The sequence below is a fragment of the Theropithecus gelada genome, chromosome 1 (assembly GCF_003255815.1).
Source record: "Theropithecus gelada isolate Dixy chromosome 1, Tgel_1.0, whole genome shotgun sequence".
NCBI lineage: Eukaryota > Metazoa > Chordata > Mammalia > Primates > Cercopithecidae > Theropithecus > Theropithecus gelada.
The window spans coordinates 192,155,995-192,175,443 of NC_037668.1; the positions used below are offsets into that span (position 1 = coordinate 192,155,995).

The 19,449-nt window shown below is 41.8% G+C and overlaps 1 protein-coding gene across 2 annotated transcripts; it reads right to left on the minus strand.

Annotated features, from left to right (window-relative positions):
- Positions 1-1,402: 1,402 nt before the first annotated feature.
- Positions 1,403-19,390, minus strand: ZBTB37 (zinc finger and BTB domain containing 37). Of its 2 annotated transcripts, XM_025402532.1 has the most exons (5): positions 19,069-19,177; positions 18,354-18,549; positions 16,338-17,286; positions 14,202-14,301; positions 1,403-2,408 (listed from the first exon to the last, which is right to left on the minus strand). In XM_025402532.1, exons 3-5 carry the CDS (start codon positions 17,258-17,260, stop codon positions 1,920-1,922), a joined length of 1,512 nt encoding a protein of 503 aa, XP_025258317.1. In that variant the 5' UTR covers positions 17,261-17,286; positions 18,354-18,549; positions 19,069-19,177; the 3' UTR covers positions 1,403-1,919. The 2 variants fall into 2 exon arrangements, with proteins under 2 accessions (XP_025258317.1, XP_025258328.1); XM_025402543.1 differs by lacking the exons at positions 14,202-14,301; positions 19,069-19,177 and adding an exon at positions 19,218-19,390.
- Between the last annotated feature and the right edge of the window lie 59 nt (positions 19,391-19,449).

Here is a 19,449-nt window from a genome sequence, read left to right on the forward strand (position 1 = left end):
CCCATAAAAGATGCATTTCTATGCTTTTTCAGAAGAGAAAATAACCTTTCTCTTGTGAGAGGGTGCAACTTTATGCACATGTACAATTCTCAGATTGCTTAGGATCTACCCTTTGCATTCTAATTTCTTATCTCAAAGAAATTTCATTCTTTTCTACCCACCTTTTCACATACCACAAAGCAATCTCAGGAAAGGAGCACATGACTAACATTCTTACAAACGGTTCACCAGTACAGGTACAACCTGCCCCTCTCCCAAATCTCTTTTACAATCATCTATGCCTCTGCACTGAAACAATTTCTTAAACCATTACATACTTGAATACTTAAAAGAACCCCAACAACTAGTGCTCCATCAAGAGAAGCTAGGGATTTTTCAACTTGCACTGTAAGTTATAAGCATCTATTTGCCCACAACCCTTAATATTCCTCCTTCTCTCACTGCATGAAAAGACAGGGTATCTAAATCTCTACATGTTTGGTAAGTTCTTTCTCTCAGTGCTGGATTAAGAATCTTAGAAATACCCCGAACTACTAAAAGGGTCCCTTGAAGTTTTAAAAATCTTAGGAATGACTAAGTAACCAAACCTGATCAAAACTGATCCTTTGATCATTTATTGCAACATGATTCTGTATGATGTTTTCTGATAAGTGCCCTGTAGTATATTATTAAAAAGCAAAGCTCTTGGAGTCACCAGCTAGTTGCTGATGGTTGGTTTATGAATTACCAGGTTTGCAGACCCGAGACATAGGTTTAAGTGAGGTTCTTCTATATGCCTGAAAATATAAACTATTACATATGCATAAGGAAATGAAATTGTGGTTGCAGTAAGAACCATAGTGTTGAATTTCTTCAACCACAATACTGCAGAAAAAACATGTTTAAAACTTCATATAAAAGTTATCAAATATGACCTGTGGATTTAAAAATACAATCCAGGCTCATTTCACTGGAAAGTGACATTTCTGATGTACAATATTGCTGAATGTGAAAACAGGAGCCAAAGAGACTGGATGAAACTTTGGTAGTCAGCCTAACACATTAATTCACCTGAACGAGAGCCATTACCCAAGGATGTGTAGCACTATGGTTTACAAATACCAGTCAGGAAGTTGCAGTACGGCTCTGTGCTGTTTGATATTTGCAAAACATAAAAACACTTCCCTCCCTGCTCTTCTCTTCCTCAACACAACACTCAAGCCCCCAAATGTAGCAGTACCTATTGCATACACTTTGCTGCTCATTTTACTTCCAGTTGCCAAGTGCTTCAGGTGATGCTGTCTACTAGAATACTGCTTCAAGATGGCTGATTATATGAAATAATCAGGCAAAGTATTAGATGCCTAGCCAGGGGAAAGATAAAGTCTAACCTTTCAAAATAAGAACCACCAGTATTCATTTGTTTTTTCTTGAAACACAAAAATGCATGTTATGGCAGGGAAGGAAGAGGAGAAATTTCTCCTTTTCATCACCATCATGACTACCTCCTTCTGTCTTGTGGCTGGCTGCTTCGGATGGTCAAGGCTCCTGCTGCATTTTTTAGATCTGGGCAATTATAGCCACCAAGATGATATAGACCAAAGTACAGTGTTCAAACATGACTGGTGGATAAATGACCACGTATCATCATTTTGTTAAAAAACCTTTTTTCTTATAAAGTTAACAAACCAAGGCTGTTGATCCCTGAATTAGAAAGTTGATTTGCTTGATTATTTTCCAAAGTGTGAGGCGGGCAGTAAGAAGGGAAGAGCCTTTAGTGCTTTTGTGTATGTTGCTGATCCTCCAGTTTGGCAACATCTTGGGAGCGTCTTCTGGCCTAGTGATGCGGCATTTTGTGAATCTAAATATCAGCCCATGGCTCTGATGCTGGCTGCTTATGGCTCAAAGGGGAAGAGGGTCAGCCCCCTCCCCCGGATGTTTCAATCTGGCCCAGTGGTGGACACAGAGCCCTGGGCAGCTTCCCCAGGAGCAAGTGTCTCTTCCTGTGAAGGTGACTCTTCCTCGGCTTGTCCTCGAGATGTGACAGTTGTTTCCGGGGAGATGCTGTGAGGCCCCTCCAGAGGTATACAGCCAGGGTGGTTTTTGCGAAAGTGCTGATTCAAGATGGCCTGGAAGGGGAAACTTTTGCCACAAACATGACAGTGAAAGGGCTTGTTGCCTGTGTGCTTGCGGATATGATACTCCAGCTGATCTTTCCGGGTATACTTCTTGCCACACATGCGGCAGACGAAAGGTGTGATCCCCATGTGTAGGCGCATGTGGCGGTCCAGGCTTCCCTTCTGGTTGAAAGATTTGGCGCAATAGATGCAGGTGAGACGAGGGTTGTACCGGAACCACCGCTCAGATACTTCCTGCTCTCGGAGATACTCCACATAGCCACTTACTCCCATCATTGCTGATTCTTCTACCTGTACCAGGTAAGGAAAATAACCAAGAAAGAACAAATATTATTAAGCATACATATTAAAAGCAATCAAATCTATTTTTACTTGTTACTAAGATATATGTATATTTTCAGTGGAGAACTAAACAGAAAATTATTACCAAAAAGTAAAGATATTACCATAATAATTTTTTAAAAATTGAGAATACTCTATTCCATTACTATAAAAGAACAACACAGTAAAGTTAATGTCTGGCTAACAAACTGGATGCTTATTAAACCCCTGCTGAATGTACTACTTTACAGTAATCTGAGGAGAAACTGAGCCCACTTACACCACACCCTGGATCCTAATCTTACAATTATATTCCAGACAATCAAGTACTTAGGCAGTGCTGGTCTAAAAGAACTATGTTTTTGTTTTGTTTTGAGACAGGGTCTCTCACTCAGGCTGGAGTGCAGTGGTGTGATCACGGCTCACTATAGCCTAGACCTCCCCAGGCTGAGATGATCCTCCCATCTCAGTCTCCTGAGTAGCTGGGACCACAGGCACGCACCACCACTCCGAGATAATTTTTGTACTTTTTGCAGAGATGGGGCTTTGCCATGTTGCCCAGGTTGGTTCTGAATTCCTGGACTCAAGCAATCTACCCACCTCAGTCTCCCAAAGTGCCGAGATTACAGGTGTAAGCCATGACGCCCAGCCAGAACTATCTAGGATGATGAAAATGCTCTATAACTTACCCCATTCATTACAGTAGCCACTAGCCACCTGTGGCTATTGAGTATTTGTAATATGGCTAATACAACCGAGTAACTTTTACAATTTTAAGTGCTTTCAATTAATTACAATTTACATTTAAATAGCCACATGTGACAAGTGGCTAACGGCTACCATTTACTATATCAGATAGTATAGAATATATAATGGCAACATATTATAAATTATGACGTTCTCATTAATACCACATTTTAATCTAGCAGTAGGTAGCTTTATAAAAATGTATACAATTTGTAAGTGACAGTATTCCTTTTTATGTAAAATATTTCAGTATCATATGAACATATTATTTTCACTCTGAAGACTACTGAAAGTTTAACTGACTTTAGAGTAAACTGTTTGAGGGCATGGGTGTCTTTTATCTGAAAACTGGGAGGCAGTATGAACATATTCCTTTCAATAAATTACTTAAAAATCTTGGATTTAAGGCCAGGTGTGGTGGCTCATGCCTATAATCCCAGCACTTTGGGAGGCTGAGGTGGGAGAATAACCTGAGCCTAGGAGCTTGAGACCAGCCTGGGCAATACAGAAAGACCCCGTCTGTACAAAAAATAAAAATAAAAAAATTAGCTGGGTGTGATGGTGCGCACCTGTAGTCCCAGATCCTTGGGAAGGCTGAGGTGTGAGCATCACTTGAGCCTGGGAAATCATGGCTGCAGTGAGCTGTAATCATGCCACTGCACTCCAGGCTGTGTGACAAAGCGAGACCCCATCTCAAAAAAACAAACAAAAAAATCTTTGGCTTTAGAAATGCTTTTTGTTCAAAATTCTATATTTTAAAAAATCAATTGGAAATTGTTTTTTTACCCTGACTTAATAATGACTGACTTCTGAAGTCATTATATTAGGGGGATAAAAACCTTTTTAAATATGTAGGAGGGAATTACACGTTTAACAAAAGATCAAGTACCGGAGAGAAGAAAATGTCAAAGTTGACTCTGGAGTAACTGGAGCAAGATTCATCTAGTTAGCAATTAATTTTGTTGCCTGTGCTTTTCCTCCTAAGATAGACACTATAGAAGATCTTTTGCTCTTTTAATTTCTAAAGATGTTTTGTCCCCTCCTATGCTGACGGTGCTATTCAGCATTTCCAATACAGGCAGTTCTCAACAGGTTTGGGAGGCAGTATGTAAAGTCAAGTGCTGAATACTAAGACTGAGGTTTTAAGATTATTTTATTTGTTTTATATCAATATTTCTTTCTGCTTCATTTCCCTGGATAATAAAAACTGAATTCAAATAAAGAATGAGGAATCTTCCCACTAAAGGTCTTGGGTGACCAAGGACAAAACATCTAAGGCTGTCTTCTCATCCATAAGGTACAAAGGTTATCATATGATTTCCCAGCTTTAGAGGATTCTCATGAGAAATGAACATGATAACAGTACCCTTTTTTTTTTTTTGAGACGGAGTCTCGCTCTGCCGCCCAGGCTGGAGTGCAGTGGCCGGATCTCAGCTCACTGCAAGCTCCGCCTCCTGGGTTTACGCCATTCTCCTGCCTCAGCCTCCCAGCCTCCCGAGTAGCTGGGACTACAGGCACCTGCCACGTTGCCCGGCTAGTTTTTTGTATTTTTTAGTAGAGACGGGGTTTCACTGTGTTAGCCAGGATGGTCTCGATCTCCTGACCTCGTGATCCGCCTGTCTCGGCCTCCCAAAGTGCTGGGATTACAGGGCTTGAGCCACCGCGCCCGGCCAAACAGTACTCTTTTTTCTAAACACAATGGTAACTTTTAGGACCTTCAATGGTCCTAAAATATTATGCAATGAATGCATAATATTACATAGCAATTAAGGATGCTGGAACCTGTGTTCAAATGTGAGTTCCATTTATTGTGTGACTTAGAGCAAGTTAGTTAACACTTCTATTCCTCAGTTTCCTCACCTGTAAAGTGAATATAGTAACAGAATTTCCCTCACTAGTTGCTCTGAGCATTGAATGAGTTAATACACTAAAGTGCTGAATAAATGTTAGCTATTATTAAACATTACAAACTCATATTATTTATAACCTTGAGGGTAAAAATACCCTAAGAAATCCCCCCAACTCTGAAAGGATTGCCTATTTAATAAGTGGGGCTGAGAAAACTGGCTAGCCATATGTAGAAAGCTGAAACTGGATCCCTTCCTTACACCTTATACAAAAATTAATTCAAGATGGATTAAAGACTTAAATATTAGACCTAAAACCATAAAAATCCTAGAAGAAAACCTAGGTAATACCATTCAGGACATAGGCATGGGCAAGGACTTCATGACTAAAACACCAAAAGCAATGGCAACAAAAGCCAAAATAGACAAATGGGATCTAATTAAACTAAAGAGCTTCTGCACAGCAAAAGAAACTACCATCAGAGTAAACAGGCAACCTATAGAATGGGAAAAATTTTTACAATTTACCCATCTGACAAAGGGCTAATATCCAGAACCTACAAAGAACTTAAACACATTTACAAGAAAAAATCAAACAACCCCATCAAAAAGTGGATGAAGGATATGAACAGACACTTCTCAAAAGAAGACATTTATGAAGCCAAAAGACACATGAAAAAAATGCTCATCATCACTGGTCATCAGAGAAATGCAAATCAAAACCACAATGAGATACCATCTCACACTAGTTAGAATGGCAATTATTAAAAAGTCAGGAACAACAGGTGCTGGAGAGGATATGGAGAAATAGGAACACTTTTACACTGTTGGTGGGACTGCAAACTAGTTCAACCATTGTGGAAAACAGTGTGGCGATTCCTCAAGGATCTATAACTAGAAATACCATTTGACCCAGCCATTCCATTATTGGGTATATATCCAAAGGATTATAAATCATGCTGCTATAAAGACACATGCACACGTATGTTTACTGCAGCACTATTCATAATAGCAAAGACTTGGAACCAACCCAAATGTCCATCAATGATAGACTGGATTAAGAAAATGTGGCACATATACACCATGGAATACTATGCAGCCATAAAAAATGATGAGTTCACGTCTGTTGTAGAGACATGGATGAAGCTGAAAACCATCATTCTGAACAAACTATCACAAAGACAGAAAACCAAACACCGCGTGTTCTCACTCATAGGTGGGAATTGAACAATGAGAACACTTGGACACAGGGTGGGGAACATCACACACCGGGGCCTGTCGTGGGGTGGGAGGATGGGGGAGGGATAGCATTAGGAGATATACCTAATGTAAATGACGAGTTAACGGGTGCAGCACACCAACATGGCACATGTATACATATGCAACAAACCTGTACGTTGTACATATGTACCCTAGAACTTAAAGTATAATTAAAAAAAAAAAAAGAAAAAAAGAAAAAATATCTCCCCAACTCTAAGGAAGGTAATGTTGTATCAGTATTGTCCACATGCAGAAAGTAAATGCATTTTAGTAATCAGTGATAAACTATAAGCACAAACATCACATATTATGACCAGCCTCATCCAAAAAATTATTACAGTGAAGTTCCAATAGAAGAACGAACACCACAAAATGTAGATTGGGTCCTTGTTAATGGCAGCAATATACTTTTTGTAGTTTTATTGTTTTAAACTTTAAAAAGAAGCAAAGGCAAAAGTCGCTTCCTCCTGGTTCTCTCTGTTGCCAAGAGGTGGATTATTTCATTCCTCTCACTTGGCAATTACCTATTCGATTGTAAACTCTGCTGTAAGCAGAGGGACATTCTGCACTGCCAAATATCTAGGAATTTGATCAGTGCCTGGCTCAATAGCTATTTCTTAATGAATTATTCCATATAATTTATATGAAACCTCCATATACACGGAAGGTTTCCAAATTTTCTAAAACAAACATCAGTCCAGATTGCTTACATGGACTTCAAAGCCTTCTACCATTCTAATTTTCAGTTACTAACCACATACCCAAAGTTAACTGAAGGGCCTTAAAAAGTCATCTGATTTGGTGTATTAGTATTTTTGAAGGATCTCCAAAATTAAGGATTTTACAAGTAACTAAATAACTCCCTATTTAGTAGGTGCCTATTTATTGGGCAACTACTAAGTAAACTTAGTTACTTAGGATTACTTAGAGATAGCCGGGCACGGTGGCTCCTGTAATCCCAGCACTTTGGGAGGCCGAGACGGGCGGATCACGAGGTCAGGAGATCGAGACTATCCTGGCTAACATGGTGAAACCCCGTCTCCACTAAAAAATACAAAAAACTAGCCGGGTGAGGTGGCGGGCGCCTGTAGTCCCAGCTACTGGGGAGGCTGAGGCAGGAGAATGGTGTAAACCCGGGAGGCAGAGCTTGCAGTGAGCTGAGATCCGGCCACTGCACTCCAGCCTGGGCGACACAGCGAGACTCCATCTCAAAAAAAAAAAAAAAAAAAAAAGAATTACTTAGAGATAAAACTCCTATTAATTAGGCACCTAAGAAGATAATGTCAGAGATACAAAGAAGGTAAGAAAACATGGTCTCTCAAATGCAATAAAACGCACTTGGGTTGTGTGTGTCTGATCCCGTGTTCTTGTTTCCCCTAAATGCTTTCCCCTACACCCCGTTAGTCATTGTATTTGTCTGGGCTTTGGAGGACTTCACTGAGTTGGTCATTGCTAAGTGGCCTAGTTTGTGTAAATATAATGTGCTGGTCTTTCTTCATGTTCTTTTTTGAGACAGTCTTGCTTTGTCGCCCAGGCTGGAGTACACTGGCATGATCTCGGCTCACTGCAACCTCTGCCTCCCAGGTTCAAGTGATTCTCCTGCTGCAGCCTCCCGAGTAGCTGAGATTACAGGTGCCCACCACCATGCCCGGCTAATGTTTTACTTTTAGTAGAGATGGGGTTTCACCATGTTTGCCAGGTTGGTCTCGAACTCCTGACCTCAGGTGATCCACTGACCTGGGCCTCCCAAAGTGCTGGGATTACAAGTGTGAGCCACCTCACCCAGCCGATAGTTGGAAATTATTTCTCCATGTTCTTTTGGGGTTTACAAACTTCTTCTTGTATTGAGAGAAAAACTGGCAAAGCATCTTTGACAGAAGCTTCTGTACCTGGTAAAAAATCTGAAACATTAGATTGGGGAGCTCTCTTCTTAAAAGTGGGGATCTTGAACCATCCTTTCTCTTGTGTTCTCCTTTCCCTATTACCTATTGGGCCAGATCTTCTGTCCTAAAAACTTGTCCCCTACCCTTCTCCCTCTATTCCATTGACCCCCAAAAGAAAACCTACACACCCATGCATATACATATTTAATTTTTAGGGCATCTCCACAACTCTGAAATGATTTATGCAAAAATCCTGAAGAAGCTAGGAACTTTCCACCCCTTGTTTGCAATCTCCTGAGTCAAGACCACTTTTCTTGATGTGATTCATGCTAAACCCTTAAGACACTGCTGGATTTTGGATGCATTAAACCTACTTAATCTTTAATCCTAAAGTACAGAGAAGCAATGGGGGGCTTTTCATGTAGAAAGTGGGGTCAGGAAGCCAAGAAAGAGAAAAAGTGCTGAATTTTTTTTTTTGAGATGAAGTTTTGCTCTTCCTGCCCAGGCTGGAGGGCAATGGCATGATCTTGGCTCACAGAAACCTCCGCCTCCTAGGTTCAAGCGATTCTCCTGTCTCAGTCCCAAGTATCCGGGATTACAGGCACCTGCCACCATGCCTGGCTAATGTTTTTGTATTTTTACTAGAGAAGGTGTTTCACCATGTTGGCCAGGCTGGTCTTGAACTCCTGATGTCAAGCAATCAGCCCGTCTCAGCCTCCCAAAGTGCTGGGATTACAGTTGTGAGCCACTGCACCTGGCCTAAATGGTGAATTTATATCCAAGTAACTCAAGAACTTTTATACAGGCGCAAGAAATTTATGTCAAAGTGGCCACAAGATTGCTTAATAGGAGATGAACAAATGTAACTTCATGTTTACCACTAGAAACTAAAGCTTTATGTGAAATCTTGAATTTATGAGAGGGAGGGAAGGTAGGAAAGTCTGTACCTGTCTGTTCTTTTCCTGGTCCCTTCCCCTCATTCCTGAACTGCAGGAGACAGAGTCTCTTTGGGCATTGGTGACCCCATCACTGGGGTGTGTTTATTTGATGGTTGATTTTGCTGTACTGGGTACTTCCTTGCCCATTTTCTAATCATTCTGTAACACATGCTGACTCTTTCCCCTTCCCTTCTCCTTTCCCTGGAAAAATACAATGAATAAACACTTATTGGTACTAAAACTGTCAAAAGACAAAAACAAAAAGAGGAAAGAAAATGTGGTCTCTGCTCTCAAGGAGATTTCAGTTTAATAGGAGACACAAAACTAATGCAAATAAAAAAGGAACAATATATATGAATCTAGAGAATCAGGAAAAATTGTACTGTACCATGCTATAATAGTATCATAAAAAGGAAAAATCAAAGAGGACTGGAGCAGTTAGGACAGATAAAACTAGGAGTTGGGCCTTGGCCGAACCCAGACACCTGAAAACAATGAGGCATTCAGAATTTAGATGCAGAGAGGGAAATAAGTTTAATGTGGTTCTGACACAGGGAGAGTCTGGTTGTTTGAGATAGTGAATACTGATGAGCAGTGGGAAAAGTTGGGTTAAAAAGACTGTAAGTCACTTGGAAAATTAGACCAAGTATATTAACCTTCATGTCACAGAAAAAGTTACAGAATGTTTTTAAGTAAAGGAGTAACTTTATTAGTGTGTTCCAGTTTAATCAACCCCATAATCAGGAAGTTCTTCAAGTCTATCAATATTCATTCTTATTGTAAGTCCTTGCCCTGTTTTAGTTCCCTGTAGTAGCGGAAAAAAACGGGTGAGTAGACTTACCATATTAAACTTTCATATCCATTAAGGCATATATATCACCCTTAATATCATCTCCACCTAATCTTACTTATCTCCTATTTCATTATAGCCTGTCTGTACCTTTTGCTTCAAGAAGGTAAATATTCTTACAGAATTCTAATTCTTATCCCTATTCTATCTATAAACGGAATAAATTATCCCTTCCTAACTTATTTAAAAACTGCATTTAAAATATCCTTGAGGCTGGACGTGGTGGCTCACATCTGTGAGGACTGCACCTTGGTCTTCTAAGTGCTGGGATTACAGGTGTGAGTCACCATTGGAACTCAGGAATTTGAGATCAGCCTGGGCAATACAGTGAAACCCTGTGTCTATAAAAAACAAAAAAATTAACTGGGTGTGGTGGCACATGCCTGTGGTCCCCACTACTCAGGGGCTGAGGTGAGAGGACTGTTTGAGCCAGGGAGGGCAAGGCTGCAGTGAGCCATGATCGTACCACTGCACTCCAGCCTGGGGGACAAAGCAAGATCCCGTCTCCAAAAAAAAAAAAAAAGAAAGAAAATCTTGATAACACTTTCCTTAAGTGGACACTGATTCCATTGCCTTTTAAGCAATCCTAGTCCCACAACACTGTCACTGAAGTTTATACTGTATAGTCTTACATTTTTTTGTGTGTATTTGTTAGTCTGTCTTATGCCCTCATTGAGTTGTAATGTCTGTCTCATTACTGAATTTACAGTTATGTACCACATAACATCATTCTGGTCAATGATGGACCACATATGTAACTGTGCTTCCATAAGACTATAATGCAATATTTTTACACTATCGTTTCTATGTTTAGATACACAAATATTTTACTATGACTTTATAACTGCCTACAGAATTCAGTACAGTAACATGCTATACAGGTTTGTAGCCTAAGAGGCACAGAATATATCATATAACCTAGGTGTGTAGTAGGTTATACCATCTAGATTTGTGTAAGTAAACTCTATGTTTGCACAATGACAAAATGGTCTAGCATTTCTCAGAACATACTGTCAATTAGTGACACGTCTGTATCTGCATAACAGCCTCCTCTGCATTGTTATCATACCATATTTGAGAGACGAGGAGAAAAAGGGCCCTAATAATATGAGTGAAATTACTTTTCCTCCAAGCTCCTAATATTTTATCTAACATCTTATCAAAACTAAAAAACACAGTTTGTAACAATGTCTTACTGCTATTACTACACCATGCACACAATAAATATTCAGTGGTTTAGGCTGGGCGTGGTGGCTCATGACTGTAATCTCAGCACTTTGGGAGGCCGAGGCAGTTGGATTACCTGAGGTCAGGAGTTCGAGACCAACCTGACCAATATGGTGAAACCCCGTCTCTACTAAAAATACAAAAATTAGCTGGGTGTGGTGGCATGCGCCTGTAGTCCCAGCTGCTTGGGAAACGGACACAAGAGAATTGCTTGGGCCGGGCGCGGTGGCTCAAGCCTGTAATCCCAGCACTTTGGGAGGCCGAGACGGGCGGATCACGAGGTCAGGAGATCGAGACCATCCAGGCTAACACGGCGAAACCCCGTCTCTACTAAAAAACACAAAAAACTAGCCGGGCGAGGTGGCGGGCGCCTGTAGTCCCAGCTACTCTGGAGGCTGAGGCAGGAGAATGGCGTGAACCCGGGAGGCGGAGCTTGCAGTGAGCTGAGATCCGGCCACTGCACTCCAGCCTGGGTGACAGAGCGAGACTCCGTCTCAAAAAAAAAAAAAAAAAAAAAGATAATTGCTTGAACCAGGCAGGTGGAGGTTGCAGTAAGCCAAGATTATGCCACTGCACTCCAGCCTGGGGGAGACGGCGAGACTCTGTCTAAAAAAAAAAAAAAAAAAATCAGTGGTTTAGTTAAAAATTAGACAAGATACTATCAGTGTAATGCAGAGGCTAAAAACATGAGCTATGTAGTCTTAATTCAACAGTGTTTATTTTTTAAAGACAAAAATGTTCACAATTTATTGTCTTCTACTTTGTGAGTTCACGAGCTTTAAAAAAAATCATTCAATCAGACCTGTGAGAAAAAAACAAAAATATCAACCAACTACTCATACTAACTGCTAAGGAGAGTTGTAAAGAAAATATTCATCATTCCTATCCTTTCTAGAATGTGCTAGTCTAACAAAATATTCAGGAAGAAAATAAATGACAAGATACAGTACATGAAATAGCAAACACAAATAAAAATGTGTAAGCAAGTGGGCACAGTGGCTCACGCCTGTAATCCCATCAAATTGGGAGGCTGAGGCGGGCAGATTGCTTGAGTCCACGAGTTTGAGACCAGCCTGGACAAACTGGTGAAATGCCATTTCCACTAAAAATACGAAAAAAAAAAATTAGCGGGGCATGGTAGTGTGCACCTGTAGTTCCAGCTACTCAGAAGGCTGAGGTGGAGAATCACCTGAACCTAGGAGGTTGAGGCTAAAGTGAGCTAAGATTGTACCAGTGCAATGCAGCCTGGCCAACCAGAGTGAGACCCTGTCTCAAAATAGGAAAAAAAAAAAAAAAAGCATAAGCAATAAGCAATTTGTTTACAAATATATAATGCAGGCTGGGCGCGATGGCTCACATCTGTAATCCCAGCACTTTGGGAGGCCGAGGCGGGCAGATGGCAAGGTCAGGCATTCAAAACCAGCCTGGCCCACATGGTGAAACCCTGTCTCTACTAAAAATACAAAAATTAGCTAGGTGTGGTGGCAGGCGCCTGTAATCCCAGCTACTCAGGAGGCTGAGGCAGGAGAATCGTTTGAACCCAGGAGGCAGAGGTTGCAGTGAGCCGAGATCACACCACTGCACTCCAGCCTGGGTGACAGAGTGAGACTCTGTCTCAAAAAAAAAAAAGAATATATATACACACACATAAATAAAATGTTATAAATTAGTAACTTGGTAAATGTGTGTGTGTATACTACACATAGTATATGTAGTGTGTGTATACTGTAGTATACATAGTGTGTGTATACTACATATACATAGTACACATGTGCGTGCACACACACACACGTATAAAATCAGACTTTCCATTCCAGGTCCTAAATTACCTGCAAATTACCTGCATGTAGTTTTCTGGGGTTATTTTTTATTATTATCAGTTGTACAGTGTGGTTATTATAATCAGGAAAGGGTTCCACAATCTTATTTTTTTATACTTCCCAAACTCTGCTGACACCAAAAGTGTATTTTCCTGCACGCCCATAAGCAAGAAAAAAAAAAAATAATCAAATACAGTATTCCACTTTGCATTTTTTACATAACAAGTCAGGCTGTCTACTAATAACAAAAGTTCTATTTCTTTCTTTGTTATCCTTATGCTATAAATTTGTATTTCTTGCTTTATTGCACTGATTAGGACTACAAATAAAAAGCTGGGTAGAAGTAGTGGTAGCAGACATTCTGTCTCATTCCCAATCACACAAGGGAAGCTTTCAATAACTTACTATTAAAATATTTTCTCCAGAGTTTTTAGACAGATACTTTCAATCAGATTAGGAAAGTTCCCTTGTATTTCTTTTTTTTTTTTTGCCATGGAGTTTCGCTCTTGCTGCCTAGGCTGGAGTGCAATGGCGTGATCTTGGGTCACAGCAACCTCCGCCTCCTGGGTTCAAGCTATTCTCCTGCCTCAGCCTCCGGAGTAGCTGGGATTACAGGCGTGCGCCACCACGCTCGGCTAATTTTGTATTTTTAGTAGAGACGGAGTTTCTCCATGTTGGTCAGGCTGGTCTCGAACTCCGGACCTCAGGTGATCCGCCTGCCTTGGCCTCCCAAAGTGTTGGGATTACAGGCGTGAGCCACCGTGCCTGGCCAGTTCCCTTGTATTTCTTGTTTGCTAAGAGTTTTAGCCAATTGCTCTTTTCTGAATTGCTCTTTTCTGTATCTATCAAAATTGCCATATGTAATTTATCACTTTTTCCTTATTAATGAAAGATTACAATGATTAATTTTAAAATGTTAAACCAGCTATCACTGTTAATTTGTTAATGTTCTTTTCAAGATATTTGCATCTACGCTTGGGAGAAATACCAGTCTGCAATTTTCCTTTCTGGTGATGTCTCTGTATAATTTTAATATTAAACTTCTGCTACCCTCAGGGAAAAAAAAATACAGTATTTCTTTAACAGGGCCACTGTTACCTCTCCTACATCTTTCCTTTTTCATTATTTTCTATTCATACACAGTAGCAATTCCTTCAACACCACACCAATTCTAAATCCACAACTCCATACCTGGGAGCTGGGTTGCTTAGGCTCATCCATTCTCCCAGGAGACTCACTTCTGGCTCTGTGTCTCTCTGTCAAGGGAACAACACTGCCGGAGGGGCTAAATCTGTTGGAAGAGGAACATAAAGGGGACTAATAGAAAAGCAGCATCAAAGAACCTGAAAAATGGTGATGTCGCCCCTCTTTATTCTATGGCTAAAGAAGGGGGAACAAACCATGCAACAAATAACTGAGAAATACTTTCATAGAGTTAATACATAATCTGATTTGAAATAATAGGTTAGCCCTAGTAAATTTAATAAACACAAAATGACATAACAGACCATATGAGCTGGTGAAGCTAAAGCTAAATATAAGCTTTCTTCCTTAAATAAATACTGGGAGACCATAAAGGAATAAATTAAAACAGGGCCTATAATTTTGTTTCTTCTATGTAATTGCCAGGTTTTTGGCTGTTTCTTCTCCAAGGTCCCATAATAACCTGTATTTTAGACTACTGATACAGATCATGGAGATTAAAAAATCTTTGCATTTAAAGTTGATATTACTTTTTTTTTTTTTTTTTTTTGAGACAGAGTCTCGCTCTGTTGCCCAGGCTGGAGTACAGTGGCGCAATCTCAGCTAACTGCAACCTCCACCTCCTGGGTTCAAGCGATTCTCCTGCCTCAGCTGCCCAAATAGCTGAGATTACAGGCGCGTGGCCACCACGCTCAGCTAATTTTTGTATTTTTAGTAGAGATGGAGTTTCACCATGTTGGCCAGGATGGTCTCGAACTCCTGGCCTCAAGTAATCCACCCGCCTCAGCCTCCCAAAGTGCTGGGATCACAGGTGTGAGCCACCACACCTGGTTCTGATATTACTTGATAGTTTTGTTTTTTTAATTTTTTTTATTTCCGTAAGTTATCAAGGAACAGGTGGTATCTCGTTACATAAGTGAGTTCTTCCATGATTTGTGAGATTTTGGTGCACCCATCACCCAAGAACTTCTGATACAGTTCTAACATAGGAGGACACGTTCTATGCTCAAGATTATTTTAATAAGGACACAGGAAGACAATACTCAAATCAAGATCACCTGAGGCCAGGCACAGTGGCAGGAGAATCACCTGAACCCTGGAGGTGGAGGCTGCAGTGAGCCGAGATCACACTACTGCACTCCAACCTGGGCAACAGAGTGAGACTTCCTCTCAAAAATAACATAACATAACATAACATAACATAACATAACATAACATAGAAAGACCACCTGAAATGGATACAGTATACACTAACTGAATCTCTGTGATACATTTGTTTCTCAAGACCAAACCAAAATAACAGTTCTTTAGTTTTCTCTGCTCATACAGTCAATTTAAATTTATTTTTAAGAGAGAAAAAGAACAAATATTACCCATCTAAATTAGTAATATTTCTTTCTTTCAATTGAGACTTTCTCTCAGTTGACTGAAACTCATGGTATTTCTACCAAAAGGAAATGTTCTAATAAATACAACATATTAAAAGAGAAAAGTGAGGTGAAAAAAGGGAGATTGTCAGGCCTGTGGTAGCAGCAGTCATCCATGAAAGACAACAGGGAAGATACCATCACATAACAAGGGAAAAAAAGAGATGAGAAACATCAGTAATGCTTTTCTTCAGAATTACTATTTTACTAACTTGAAAAGAACAATTACTGCTGGTACCATACTTCCTCTAATTTGGTAGTTGGGGGCAAAGAAAAGGAAGCAGTGCCACAAAAGAAAGTGAGGCTTCCGGAGGCCACCTACCTGTGTGATAACACACCAAGGAAGGGCAATGCTGCCAGGCTCCCAGCTGATGATCGGCTCCCTGCCTGGAATCCCGAGGAAGCCCTGGCAATTACTGATCCTATCCTAGTGTGGCTGCAGATGCTATTCTGATTCATGGAAGTGTCTAACTTTACCACAGTTCTCACAACACTGTGAATACTTCAGGAATGGAGCTTCCTGCTTTAAAAAAACAAGAATGCAAGTCTTTTGGCACACCTCCAGTTTCCCCAACATCAACTTATTCTGACCAAGAAAATCAGGTAAGGAAAATGCTCTCTGTACTACACAGGACCCAATTTAGTGATGTCTACACAATAGCCATTACATGGGAAAACAAAATCAAACCAAACCTACCTGTCAACTTCACTGCTTGTTGGCCGAGCCACCTTGGCTCCTGAAGATCCTAAAGTGTAATTTTCCTGTCCTACAGAACCATGGCCTGTGGTATCAATTACCATGGCTGTTACTTCCTCTGCACTACTCCCATCTTCTCCAGAAGGCTGATTCTCAGGCCCAAGCCACTCCTCCAGATTTTCAGTTTTGATGTGTACTGCTCCAAGAACTCTAACTTCATCATCACTCCGACCCCCACGGTCTGCCACTCCTGTCTCCACATACCACTGTCCTGCTCGGTTGATCCGAAGAATGGGCTCCCGGCTCTCTACATCAGAACTTGGTTCAATGATCTGAGGGCTGGTGGACTCCTCAGGAGGACTTAGCTCTCTGATATCCAGCACAGCACTAACCTGACCTCGCCGGTTTCCCTTTGGGGTATTATGTCGTGGGCTAAGGGAGCGGTTGAGATTTGGTGTAACCCTGTGAGACTCTGGAGGTCTCTCTTGATGCTTTGTCCTTGTTTGACTTAATTCTGCTTCAACCTCAGATACATTAATTTTGAAATGAATGCCCTCCAGGATCTGTGTACATTTGTCTATAATATGCTGCATCTGCAGAAAACTGGCAGCTGTTAGGTAGCTGATGATATCTGCCAGTTGCAGGCATATCCGCCCTGTGTAACAGAAAGAAAGGAGCTGTTCAAAAACAGTAGGGTTCTTGATGACTGAAATGGAGACTGTACTCATCTCATTCAAGGACATGTGATCCCGGAAATAGGGGGAGCTGGCAGCCAGCACCACTTTGTGAGCCCGAAAAGCTTGTCCTTGCACATTGACCACAATATCACAGAGACGGCCCTGCATGCGCAACTGGTTTAGATGGCTCAAGACAGAGTTGCTGAAGTCAGGAATCTCCAATTGTATGTTCCCACCTTTCTCCATGATCGTGCCTGAGGGTACATTCAACCCTGCTGAAAAAAACCATATTCTCATTAATAATTACAATTTTACTTCCGGGACGTTTTCAATTTCAAAAGTATTTAAATATAGTTATCTGGTAAAATTTCAAAATTTTCAGGTAAAAGAAATACCTTCCTTATGTTTAGATGTGGAAACAGAACTATCAACAGGTTTTTAGTTTAAGTTTCACAGGATTATACAGTTAAAACTAAAAAGTGATCTGCAGACTCCTAAAAATTCATGTTATGACCATGCTTTCCTTACTAATAAGGTATATAACATCAAAATAAAGTTCAACAGAAGGTAGTGGGAAGGACTAAGTGTTAACTATAAGGTACTTGCAGACTGAACATAAAATCTCATAACAACTTTACTTTTCTCTGGAGGAGGAAAGCTTTCTGAATAAATGCAATTCTACACAGATGGCTTGATATCCCTCTTAGTATCCTACTACCTGCTGCAAGAATTACTATTTTATAAAGGGACTAATATTACACATGAATGTAGGCTAATATTTATAAGCTTAAGAGTCAGAGCCCGCCACAAAAAGACTTTGGTTATAGGGCTGTGAGGCAAACTCTAGGTTAGAAAAAATCCCACAGTTGTGCCAGGATTCAACCACGATGCAGAGAATGTGAAGTTCAGTTGTCAAAATTAGCAAAGCTGGGTATCTGCCAAAATCGAAGTTGACAATTTCAAGGTGGTGATGATACTTCCATCCTGAAACTTAGTTCTCCAGATCCGATGAAAAAATACAGCATTTACCAAGTATGCCCAACATTTTTCCATTAAAATATTTTTTAAGAATGGTTGAAACACTAAACCTAAAGCTGTACACAAGAGAGCTGAAAGTACAGTTTCAACTACTGAAAGTAGTTTGTATAAATCCGAATAGGAAGACATTTACTTGAGCCCAATGTGCATCCACTTATCTATATATTACATAGTCATACCACACCTGAAACTTCAGGAACTTATTCTGCCAAGTTCACAGTACTGCCCCGCATTAACAACACACTTATTAAATAGGGAAGTGTATACACTGTTTTCAACAATCAACTTTAGCCAATCTGACCTTTTTCCAAAGCGTTATTGTTTGTTTTGAAACTTTTAATCCAATAAGAGCCTCTGTCGATGCCATCATGAATTCAGATGTGTTTATTTTGGAGCCTACACCAGCGCCTTTTTTGTTTGCTCTTTCCGGCAATTCCCCAGTGAGGAAGCCCCTGGAGTAAAGTCTTTCGCTACCGTCGGCACTGGAGGGGTGAGAGCTGTAAGAGGGAGAATTGGGAACGGCATGGGGTTGGCCACTCCAGCACTTGAGCAGTTTTCTTCTGCGTTAGGAAGCATGGGGAGAGGGGAACTAACTAAAGGGTAAAATGTCACTGAGGAACTTTGGAGAAGAGGGGGACAAGACGTCGGGCGGGGGAGCCAGCGCTCAGGTGAGAACTAAGAAGGGGGCGGCGCCCGGGGACCGGCTCCAGGCGGCGGCGGGCGGGGAGCCGCCGCGAGGTGGGTGTGCGTATCTGGGTGTGTCCCGTCTGCGGTGGGGGAGGGGGCCACCCATCCCGGGGTCCTGAGGGAGGGGCCCCGCGAGGGGGCGGGTCCGGCAAATCAGCCCGGCCGGGGGCCAAGGGGGTGGAAGGTCGCCCGGTGCCTGGAGGCGGGATGAAGGAAAGTAGCTGAGCGCCCCAGGAGCGCGCTGCGGCGGAAGGCGGGCGAGGTGACCCCGGTGCAGGGAAGTGGCACTGGGGTGTGGGGCCCGAGTCCAGTCAAGGAGCAGCACCTACCTCAGGGGGTGGAAATGGGCCGGAATGGGCCGGAACACCGTCCCGGAAGTGAAACCCCCCACCCCCTCCCACGGAGCGGGCGACGTGCCGGAAGGAAATCACTCAGCCTTACACCGCCCCCCTTCCCCCACCCCCAGAGCTTTCCTTGCCTCGCGCCCCCTCCCCTCTCTGCTCTTCCTCCTCAGTCGGGAGGAGGACGGGAGCACGGCGTCACGTGGGCGGTCATGTCTCCGCCCAAAATGGCGAGGAAGGGCGGGGAAAAGGGGCGGGCTTAGGGGGCGGGAAGAAGGTGGTGCTGGAGAAGAGAAAGATTGAGGGGGGTCAGGGGGAGGAGCCGAAGCGGTCGCCGTCGGGAGCGTGCGTCGTGACGTCATCACAAGA

What these genes read in the sequence shown, in the direction of transcription:
- ZBTB37 (XM_025402532.1), bottom strand. Translation starts at nt 17,260, where the DNA reads ATGGAGAAAGGTGGGAACATACAATTGGAGATTCCTGACTTCAGCAAC. An exon ending in ACAAGCAGTGAAGTTGACAG is followed by an intron (nt 14,302 to 16,337) that starts GTAGGTTTGGTT and finishes CTCTTCCAACAG; the next exon opens with ATTTAGCCCCTCCGGCAGTG. An exon ending in CTAAGCAACCCAGCTCCCAG is followed by an intron (nt 2,409 to 14,201) that starts GTATGGAGTTGT and finishes TACCTGGTACAG; the next exon opens with GTAGAAGAATCAGCAATGAT.